Here is an 11,928-nt window from a genome sequence, read left to right on the forward strand (position 1 = left end):
TTTTTTTTTTTCCCCGACAGCTGGCTGCTTTTCTTCAGTGATAATGGGATGTCCGTGAGTGGCTATTGAGTCCTTTGAGATGACTAATTTCAGGACCAGATGAATTAATATACTGATGTATGCCATGCCACAGGTGCTGTGTTGATGCAGAGTCTAAAAATTGTCTATACCGGCCCTTCCACGTTAGGAAGAAGGGTAGAACTGTTGTGCAATATAGTAAAGGTAAAGGGGGAGTCATTTTGGTTTTTTGGGGGGGTTGGGGTTTTTTTGTGTGTGTGGTTTTTTGTTGGTGTTTTTTTTTTTTTTCCTTGGCATTGCCTTTTCTGCCACTTCCTTATGTTCTACTTATTTCTTGGTATGTTTTTCCTTTCCTGTCCCATTTCCTATTTGGCCCAATTGAGAAAGTATCTCCCCAAGAATCGCATACTTCTGTAGCACAGAATTGAAACCAGGAGTTCAGACACGGCGCTTGCAGACGTCCAGGCAGGTGCTACCTTACAGACCTGCGGTGTGCAGGCATGCTGTAGGCTCTGAGAGGGACTAGCTCGGTTTTAAACAGTTACTGGAGAAGACTTTTCAAGTTTTGACAGTAACGGTGTTAACGTTGGGGCCGCGTCATCTGTCCGACGTGGTGGAATGGCTCGTTGGATGCTCGAGATCCAGTTTAACGAGGGTGAAATGAGGGTCGGCAGCTGCTTCCCTCAGTGCAATCCTGGGGATTTGGAGCTCGGAAAGGCGACAGACTCTGCCTGCTCAAAGGAAATACGGAAAGAGCCCTGACCCAGCGTCTGCCATCGAAAGTGAATTGCATTGCTGTGGCAACACGACCCCTCCTACATGGAATTAGGTGAGGCAGAAGCTGTTGGAGGAGGAAAGACCCGATTGTGCTGGAAGCAACGCAGAATCCTGCTGATGTAAATGGCACCAGCATCTGGACCCAAGGAAGGTGGGAAGAGAGCGAGAGCTGAGCTTCCATGCTCTCCACAAAACCATTTCTCTTTTCATGGTTTGTCAAACCCATTCTGTTTGCTTTTTTTTCTTTTTCTTATGCAAATTCTTTTGTTTCTGTTTCAGCTGAATGGTGTAAGAACCTGAAACGGGACGTTTTATTAAAGGCATGCAGTATTAGAGGCAGAAGCCAAGCAGAGAAGGATGAAGAGAGATTTTCTCTCACATCTTACACAATGAGTAGAAAATAATCCGTGACTGTGTGCTTTGGCTGAGCGGTTTTAGCCAACTGCTCTAATAACTGTGGTTATTACCATGATAAACAACTGAAAGTGGTTAAACACTGCGATCCATCGCAGTGCAGAGAACAATGTAATTCATGGTAAGCACAGGTGTCAAATAAACCACTCTGTCCTGAGTGATTGGACACTGAATTCAAATGCATGCACAAGTCACGTGGATCACTACCTGCACCATCTCGGTGGCTTCTGGTATTTTTTTTGCGTTCAGCACTTTGTCTGACGGCCACTGTTGAGCGATGCAGTGGAACTGAATCACCAGAGCAGGAGTCAGGTCAAGCTAATTAAACTTCTCGAGCGCTTTAGTAACTCCTTCCTCAGTATCACTAAAATAGCTGAGAACGTCACTGGTGAACCTGGTGATGGGACCGGCATCCGCTGCAGTTTGATCGTTTTCATCTTCGTCCCGAAGCAAAGTTGGAGAGAGTTGGTTTTTAACGTTAACTGTGGTGTATTTGTGTTAGGGAAGGCAGTCAGAGGCATGCCAAGGAGCGCGCTCTACTCTCGGCGTGGAAGGCAGGAAAGCTTGTGATACCACACACGGAATTGTGTGTGAAGAGCTGCAGCACTGGCCACGTTCCTTTTTCTGGGACATTAGACAATCTTTTTGTAAAGGTTGGACTGAAACTGTCAGGTTCCTTGAAGACGAGACCTGAAGCTCACATGAAGTTCACTTTAAGTATCGAGACACCTAAAACACCTCTGGAGATTGGTCCTTTGCTACGTGGGAAGCTATCAAAAAGAGTGAAGTACGGCATTGAAGTGCTGCTGTAGTCTGTGTTGCTGGGGAAACACAGCTCACTGCTCTCTACTATTTGGCATTTTCTAAAGACGTGGCTTCGTGCCTAGCAATATTGTTCTGTGTAGAGCTGATGGGGAGCTGCAGAAAAACAAGTCACAGAAGCCAGATCACTGTACTGCAGGAGAGACTGTGGCATCTTGCGCGGAGCGAGATGGACAAAAGTGGTCCCGGAGAATTCAGTTTTGACTAGGAATCCAGGAATGACTCTAAATTACAAATGTTAGAGTCAAATTGCTTCTTTTTCTGCCCATCTAATGTCCTCTTTTTTCACTTAGATTCAACTTGGCTAATAAATATCCATTTATGCCAAATTGTACCCGTGTACTAGGCTGTGTAGATTATTGAGAGTTTTTGTATGTGCTAATGTTTGAGTAATAGTATTACACTTAATTTGCCAGGATTCCGTTACGTCCCTTTATTTCTTTGAGATTTACTTTGTGTGTGCTTTTCCTGTGAATTGTCATAGCAGAAATGCATGTTTTTAGAAACAAATTCTTAAAGTATTCAGTGTAGTCATGTATATATTGCCTACGGTCAAACATGGCACAGTCAGCAGCTAAAGTGATTTAATTTTTATTTGCACGCTCAATGTGCGTTAACAAATTCAACATACAAGATAGCGTTACATAATGTAGATTAGCTTATAGCATTATGCAGTTTCACACATGTTGAGTTAGGTTTTTTGCCTTTTTTTCTTTTTTCACACAAAGTTGTAACTGTCCAAGTTAATTTTACAATAGAAGACACAAGGTAAAGAATAACCACACCTGGGAGATTTTACAGTGAGTCCGCTGTCACTTACTGTCTCTTTTACGTTTTAAAAAATATATATCTGCACATCTTCAGTTTCCTATTATTCCAGAAGAGTGTTGGAGCTACTCCTATCTGCCCGATAGCCTACGTCTATTTACCCTGAGCATGTTTCCTTGACAAGAAGTTCATCTTTCCTTTTCAACTAAAGGAATTGTAAGGAGATCATCTAGGCTTAAGCATGCTTTTCACACCGAAGGGAAAAAAGGGAACTTTGTTGTTGTTGTTAGTACACCCTATTCAGGTGTTTGGAGCGGTGTTGGAAAGCATGTTCTGAGGAAAAGTCGTGACAGTTGCTAAACTTCAGCAACACAATTGCTTAGTGCAAAAACTAGGATTGAAATAGATCTACACCAATTTCCAAGGGAGAACTCGTTCTCTGGTTTGTGGCTGTGAGCCACTAATAGAGCAGGAGCTAGAAAGCATTTAAGACAAAGATAAAATCTACTATAACCTCAGGCAGAAACCTCGTAATCAGGATTGATAAAGCACGAACGGAAGTCCACGCTTCTGTCTGCCATGCAAGGCTGAGAAATAGAGAGCTTCAGCTTCAATGTGACTTCTGGTGCTAAAAAGACACTCTGCCTGGAAGGAAGTTTCAATGACTGAAAAAGCTACGAGTGAGAAAATTCAGCTTTCCAAAAATAATTTCTTAGGAAGAGATGCCAAAGTATTGCCAACTAACAAAGTGCTGACTGTTTGCACGAAGAGCCCTCCTAGCAGCTGTTGCTTTACGTGGTGGCTGGAGAGGAAACCGAGTAAGACTTGCTCAATTATTCTACTTTCATTAGTATGAAGGTGGAAAGGATCATTTTTCCAACAGGGCTTTAAAATTCAGCGGTCAAGTCCTGTAAGTAGTTAAACGACCTTAATTTTTTTTTTTTTTTAATTACAATACATTATTTACATTCCACAGGGCACAGAACAGACTGGCTGCCTGGAAGCAACTAAATGTTTACTGAAAATTCACGGCCTCTTTGCAAGCTCAGTTCTGCTTCATATCTCCATTGGAGAGTTCAGAAATAATTTTTATTTCTACAGCCTGTTGTAACTATTTCCGCTCAGTTTACCAACAATGTTTACAATCAATTATTTGCTGCCAATTATCATCCTTATATCTTTGCTGGCTTGAATGTAATAAGAAGCCAAATCAAGTTACTTGCCAGCATGCTACCGTCTTGTACAAAACCAGTTCGTAGGCTGGTGCGTTTACCATGAGATCTAACGCGGCTACTTCCAAACTTCACTTCTATTTGTGGAACTTATGAACTTCTGTTCAAAACTACTGACTATTCAGGGTTAATAGCCTGAAGTGCTACAGGTCACGATTGTCAAGTAACATTTTTATACTTCAGAGGTGATGGTAAGCATATCCTAAGCCTCAGAAGTCATTCACAATTAAAGAACTAACTCAAGCTGCCTTGGAACTCTGAAAATTAACTTTTTGAAGCATTTGACACATTTTGTAGTGACAGGCTTTGCCCTATGTTTACTCCTTTTTTGAGAGCTGGCTTTTAGGTAACTACAAGATCCTATACAATGCAAATTGAGTCAAGTATGAACGAAGAGAAGCTCTGTAATTTTTTCACTTAAAACCTCTTCCCCCAAGATATTTTCCTATCTCAGATACGTTATGCCATTATAACAGAACTTATCAATCATGTAGAATTTCACATTTAATGTTTAAAAGAATCAGCAAGAGTTTCCTTACCAATCAATGACACGTCAGTTTTTGGTTTTTTTCTTGGGCCCTTCATGCACAGACAGGGTTAAATAAAATGAAATAGAGCAGAGTTTCCCCAATTCTGATAGTTTGTGAGATCATGCCTGTGCTAACTTCTGTGTGGCAAAAGCACCGTGATCAGTTTGTTGGTGTTGGAATTTTAGATGCAAATCTTTGATGTTGTGACCTTACAGCTCCACAACAAGTACGTCGCAACGGCAAGTATTTCAGTACCTGACAAGAGAATTATTTCTTCTCTGAAGGAAAGTGCCATTTTCCCCTGTATTTTCCTTTTGCGCTAGTGCAGAATTCTAAACCACCTTTATATGGAAATGCGGTTGGTACTCCCAAACCAGCAAAGAACAGAACTGCAAGAACCAATGGGCAGGCAAACTAACAAGAAACTAGAGGTTAAACAGCAGAATTCAGAAACTTTGGGAGAAGCCTAATAAAGACAGGCCAATCTTGGTGAATACCAGCAAAGACAGTTCGGCACAAACACAACTTCCATAGTGACAGATAATTGTATTAAAATCTGCAACTTGATATTGGTAGTTATACTAATTTCAGTTTGTATTAGGCATGCAATAGCGTGATTACACTGTTATATATATTTGTGGTATCTTTTTTTTTTTTCCACTTAATGCTCTTTAGAATTTTAGTGCCCTGCAAAATCACATCACTAGAGAACCAATCAGCTGCTGCTTCTTACGAAAGTTTAGTTCTACAGCTAAAACAAGGTTTAAGTCTGTTCTACGAGTCAGCGCTCGCTGCCGCAACCTCTGCTAGTATTCGCTCAGGCTGTGCCATTTGGCAACTGGCTTTCTAGGATTCTCACACACCTCTCGCCAGTGTTCGACGCCACCTGCAGTGATGCTGTGCGCTCCCAAAATCAGCCGTCCCACCACTTCGTTTTTCGTGGTACGGTCGAAATCGATAACTAGAAATTCAATGCTGATGTCAGGAAGGAGATCGACAGGGATATCGTAAATGAAGGATTCGTTGAAGACAGGATTCAAAGTGCACTTCTTCACGTGAGTCTTCTTTTTTGCTATGCGCTTTCTTCCGTAATAAACATTCACCTTAACGTACGGATCTGCCGGAGAAGAGAGAGAAATAAACTAATAACACAGCCCAGTAATGCCCCTGGAAGTAACAGATAGGGTTTGGCTTGCCGAGCTTGAGCCAGCTCAAGTAAATGGTGTGAATCCAGGCTGCTCACTACAGCTCCCCCGGGAGGGAGGGACTGTTGGCGTATTTTCTCATCGCAAAGCAACCAGCTGATGTTAGGAGTGCAAGTTCTTTATGAGTTTCAACATTGCATGGGGATTGGAGGGAAGCAATTCGCACGTAAGTTGCGGTAATTAACCCTAGAAACACCAAACGGGTAGCTTTTTGGTGAGGTCAGCGCCCGACCGGCCAAAACTTTCACTTTTCACTGTCATCTATAACAAGAAATACTTTTTACCCTATTTCAGGAAATAGCCCAACAAAGTGTCAAAATTATTTTAATAATTTGCAGATGGAAAACATTTATAGTGGAAGGTACTGAAAAGAAGAAAGTTTAATACAAAGCCTTCATTTTTCCATCAGCCTCACTTTGTTATTTTATCGGTCAGCTTGCCCTTTATACGGATGCTTGTTTAGGATTAAAATTAAGATACCAGGCACACAGTGCTTTTTTTTCACATAACACAAGTTTTGAAGCTGAGAGTCACCTGCCCAGCTGACGCTGGCTAATTTTCGCCTTTTTTATCCAACTGAAATGATGACCTTATGCATAATATAAAGATCATACAAAGAAATGATGTTAGCCTTGCTTCTACCTTCAACAGGTAGAAGCACAGTTACTAAAAATTTATCCTGGAGTTGGACATCACACATGAAAAGCTTTTTTTTTTTTTTAAGAAAGACTAAAATTTAAGGCCTACAATAGAGAATTAAGTCTGCATTCTTTCTGAGGTGTACAGGAGAAAGCTGCAAAACCAGGCTATTATTGAATCTCAGATTGATTCCAATCATTTTCCCATAATCCCGAAGGAAACTACTAAGGGGATTCAGGAGTCTGAGAATCTGTGACTGCAAACTAGGAAAGCCAGAACAGCAGCTCTTCTCTTTTCTTCAAATAGCAGAAAAACAAAAACAGCAAAAACTACAAAAAAGAAAAAAACCCGAATTGTTTCTAATGTCATATGAATTTACTCCTCTCTATTATGAGTCCATCCCTCCTCTTTTTTACGCTCGCTCTCTTCTACCCTCCTCTTCAAGGAGCAGGGTTTGAGGTAGACGCAGTAAGCAGCGGTCGTGCTGCAGAAAAAATGCTGCTAAGGGCAATGATGAGTGACAGCAGCACGGAGGCACAGAGCCTGCACAGTCTGGCCAAAAACAACACGGAGGTCTGCTGAATTTGGAAAATGCTGTCTTCATAAACAAATCAGGTGATGGCAGGAAGATGGAACTGTTGGTCTCGCAGTAGGAGGGATCTGGTCTTGTTTGTATAACCATCTGTTGGTGAGTGATGGATCACTCGTAGTGATCCATCGCCCTTAGAAAGAGTTTGAGGAAAAGTGTGCAAACAAAGACAATGTTCAGATAAGACAGGTGAAAAGATCAGAAAGTTAAATTGGAGATTTTTTTTATACACATTTAGAGCTGGAGAAAATAGCTTCTACCTGAGAGGCCAGTGATATCCATCTTTGGCAAATGTCTGGCTTTCAGCACCACAACAGTCATTCTCTGCGCCACAGGCTGGTAAGACAAGGAGACTTGCAGCTCCCCTCTGCTAATGCATTTCTGTGAAAAAGAAACAGAAAGAACTTATTAGGATAAGATGGTCTTATAAATAGGGCAAATATTGGAGGTCACCAGAATTTCCTTTCCCTGTGCTAAATGTCTAAAAAGTTGGAAAATTAGATGCAGGCCATTTTAAGTGCCTCAGACAGATGGAGCCTCTGGGAGAAGGAGCGAGTGGCGTAGCGTAAATCCTCCTGCGCTGTTCACCCTACGCCTGTCGAGCGCAGCAAGCATCACTACAGCCTCTCCCCTTGAACTCTGTTTCCATGAGGGCAAACCTGGTGGGCACCTTCTGAGAGAAGAGTGGCTCTGGCTGCCTTTTGAGGTCTGCTACTAGAGGCATCTGTGGTTTTTAGGAGCTTAAGTTTCATTGACTTTTGGTGGAGCTTCGATGGCTGAGCACCTCAAGTTCTTTAGGTATGCTTTGACATATCGGTTTGGTCTGCAAAGGTAAAGGATGAAGATAAAAGATAAAACCGCATCTACCCTGTTAAACTTGCTGTACATCCTTTCGAAGAGTAATATAATATTAAGATAATTAGGTTTGGTTTCCAGATGGCGTTCATTAACTTTCATTGAGATGGCACTAATTTAGATTAAGTTTATTTGCTATCAAGGCAAACAGTATTAGCAATGGGTATGAAATCATGTGCTGTCAGTAAAGCACTGAGAGCAGAGCTACTGCAACAACTGGAATAGCTGCCTGCTGAAAGTTTTGGCTGGTAGCACCTTGCACTTTGTTCAGTAACGGCTGTTTTGACATTGCGGAACTAGGCAGATTTTCAGGAATGCACACCTGACACTAAGGTAAATCTATTTTTGATTACTAATAAATATTAAATAATTTGCATCCTTGATTATTTTTATTTAGCGTGACCTTTTTCCTCTCTTTTTAATCTATTATTTCTAAGAGATACGGTCAATGCACTGAAAAGAATACTATTAAAAGAACCTAAAACCGGACATTTGTTTTATTGTAACGTAAAGCACCCCAAGAACCTAAAAGCAAAGTAATCACAAAACTCTGGTTTTGTGGGGATTCTTTCGGTGTGTTTTGGGTTGTTGACAGAGTCTCCTTTAAATAACTTTAAAAAAAAAAAATTAAATGCCCCATATAGTAGAAAAAACTTTTCAAGTAAAATACTGCCGCTCTAGGATGTAATGAAGTATTTTAGAGCCCAGCAACAATTTCCAATACGTTAAGGCAATAAGTGAGACCAAATGCCATTTTCTATTGAACCTGGAGGATGGGTAGCAAAAATAAACTAAGCAAGAAAATAAAAATCTTAAGTACCGCCTCATTCTCCTACTTGAGCATAGTGTATTTTCTGAGGACAGAAGACATCTTCCCCAATGTAAGCGTTAATATCTTATATGGATTGCTCATCTTTCTAGTTTACAGCTGTAGACACTAAGAGTGGGATTAATTTCACCTAAATTTTAGACGTCTGTATTTGACAAAACCATCTTAGACACACTTTGCTCTCAAGTGAGAGAAAAATAGAGTCATCTAGGGTGGGATTCATCTGAGCTGATTTAGATATCTGCTCCAGGACAAGAGGAATCATGTCAGACTCCGCTGACTGTGTTGATGTATTCCCACTTACTTATGGCTTACAGTAACAAATTCAGATGTAGGAAATTACAAGCATAGGTGTCTAAAAAGGTCAGAGCAGACAAATCTCCCTCTCTCTGAGTGAGGTTTGTCTCTGCAGAACAGAATACGTTGTTCCTCTCCCCCCGCCGCCGTATGGTCGAGAAGGCTGGGCACTGATGAACGTCCCGTTACCACATCAGCTCTTTTACTTGGAGATGGGGACTTTGCCCTTTTCTTGGCATCACCAGTTACAGCATTCATCATTTCCATGCCTTATCAAATCGCCATAACCACACAGCAAAGAACTGCCGAACTAAAACAGCACAGCCATACAATACCAATAATGTATCTGTGGAAAAATGGGTTTTATGGCTAAGGATTTGCAGTATTCCAGCTTATTAGACCATGAAGGCTCCCGAGTCAAACACAGTGCAAGGAGTCTTGTGTCACACTACATGAAGTGACTTACTTGTATGTTCCTTTTGAGGATCTCCCTGGTCAGCTGAACCTTTCCAGTGCTTGGATCCACCCCTGCAAGGGGGACCATGACCTCTCCAATAACATCATCTCGAGAAAAGCGATCAAAGCTCAACACGAGGAAGTGAAGCACCAAATCCTGGAGCTGGCTGTATGGGATCCCATAGAAGGTGAAGGTTTCGTCAAAGACTGGATCTAGCGTCTTGCGAAGAACACGAGTCTTCACTCGATGCCTTTTATCTGGAAGAATTGTCATCTTGATGTAAGGGTCAGAGCTCTGAGTGTGCTCATCCATCACTGGCAGCCCATGAGCCTCCTGAATGGTAACTACCAGCGCTTTTTTAGGGAAGTTGTAGTCCACTGAGAAAGTCAGTTCACCCAACATGACGTCATCCCCTGGAGAAGACGGGGAGGAGGTTTTACTTCCTCCTGGAGTGAGGCTTTGATCTGGACTTAGTTCATCTCCATAATCTACTTTTACTGGGAGCTGGTCGACATGGGGGGCTGCATTTGGCCCATCTGGAGCTTTATCGGAACCTATTAAACCAGATTCAGCAGCATCCACCAAGAGATTTCCCCTTCCAGTCTCCTTAGGAGTGCCGTTCTTGTCTCTCCGGATTCGGTTAATTTTCTTCTTGTTACTCAAGGTCTCCGGATAGATACTGATGCCTTTCAACATGTGAATGAATTTATACGGTGGGGTTTTGTGCTTCTTTTCTGCTTGCTGGTGACAGCATGTCCACACAAAAACTGTTACTGAGACAGAAACCACAAGGACAGTAGCACCAATGAGGCCTGCCACAACTGGAGAGACATCTGCGGAGAAGACAAGGCAGTCAGGAATGAGCTTGTACCTTTGAGGTGGCCGTGCCCCCACGGGACCAAGCACATCGGGATGGAGATCTATACGGTACTATTATGTTGTTCTTAATTCAACAATCCTGGTATCAAAGCTTCCCCAGAATAAAAAAATCACTTCCTTTAATTTATATTTTCCCACGTGGGAAACATTTTACACCAACGCACGCCTGACCTATGTTTCATGGGCCAACAATTTCAAATGGTTGATTGCCTTATCTCGCCAAATCAAGCTCTCGCATTACCAGCGTCACCACAGCTCCGCAGGAATACGGTTTCTTGATTTGGGGGAGGCACTCTTTTTTTTTTAATGCCGTGTTCAGGAACATTACACAATTCTATTTTAACAACAGGAAGGGAGTAATAAATATGGCCATAACCCTGGATCTGGAGTTATCCTTTATTAGCAATTTTTAAAAAATCACTTTGGCCCCAAACGGTCGATTGCTTTGTCCTAGCCCCTGACGACAGATACAGGGCCAATGGTATACACAAAAAAAGACAACGAGGTGTCATTGGGATAGATGACAATTATTTTTTTCTGTTGGGGGTGAATACGGCCCTGACCTAAGATGTCCAAGGGAAAGAAGGGCAGTTGCATGTCCATGTAACATGACAACGATCTGTATCGCTCTGGTGGACTGCTTCTCCCCCAGTGATCGTTCCGACCATTCCCACAACCTCCTCTGGGAGAGCATGCTGAGCACTAACGAAATGATCACGCAAGTCCCTCTCTGTCGCTCACCCAAAAGCTGAGGTTGCTCTCTCTAACTGTTGCTCTGCTTTTTCATCCCAGTATCGCTACTGATGTTCTCACAGGTTTTGATGAGCTGGGAGCTACTGACAAAAGTTTGTCCACCCGACAGTTACCGCCAAGACTCCTTTTCATGTGAAAATCCAACGTCCAAAAACAACAGACAGAAAATCCCGTACTGGGATTTAGGGATTATTTGATATTTTCTAGAGCTTATGTCGACTGTGTTCTTCAGGAATGACAAGCCAGAACAAAAAAGGCACCATGTTCATTTTCAGCAACCATGCTAGTTATTTTCTATTTATAACAGTTGAGTTTGGAGAATTATTACCAAGACACAGAATGAAACCAGTACTGTTGAGCTCCCCAGTATATTGTATCAACATACTCAGGCAATTCCAGTCAAGGGCCACCAAGATGATTAAAAAGTTGGAGCGGATGGAGAATGGAGAATGGAGAGCAGATGGAAGAAGAGGAGAGACTGAAACAGTGGGGTTTGTTCAGTCTTGAAAGGGAAGGAAAAGTGAGAGATCTTTTTGCTGTCTTCCATTTCTTAGAGGGAGGTTAGAGGGAAGATAGAGCCAGGTTCTTCTTAGAGCTTATTATTGTATTACTGGTTTAATCATCATTAAAGCAATTTTTTCTGTTTTGGAAGCAAGGAAACAAAAAAGCCCTCCAGCCCTACGTCTCTTTCTTTACAAATAGTACAAACTGCTTCCATAGTAAAAGGGAAAACCAAAAATCATTGTCATGACAATCACGGCAATAGCTAAATGGAACAGCTAGTACAAAAGATAAGCTTGTCTGACTTTCCTATCTTCATTCTGTACCATAAAGAGGAGAAAATAATCTTCCAACCTCATACTT

General features: G+C 41.9%; 1 protein-coding gene across 1 annotated transcript; it reads right to left on the reverse strand.

The window, feature by feature from the left end:
* Positions 1-5,209: 5,209 nt before the first annotated feature.
* Positions 5,210-10,265, reverse strand: SYT11 (synaptotagmin XI; the record flags this gene model as incomplete). Its single annotated transcript, XM_009576066.1, has 3 exons — positions 5,210-5,678; positions 7,255-7,375; positions 9,442-10,265. Coding segments are annotated over 3 exons (1,256 nt in total), but the record flags the coding sequence as incomplete, so codon positions are not given.
* Between the last annotated feature and the right edge of the window lie 1,663 nt (positions 10,266-11,928).

The sequence above is a fragment of the Fulmarus glacialis genome, unplaced genomic scaffold (genome assembly GCF_000690835.1).
Source record: "Fulmarus glacialis isolate BGI_N327 unplaced genomic scaffold, ASM69083v1 scaffold8734, whole genome shotgun sequence".
NCBI classification, from domain to species: domain Eukaryota; kingdom Metazoa; phylum Chordata; class Aves; order Procellariiformes; family Procellariidae; genus Fulmarus; species Fulmarus glacialis.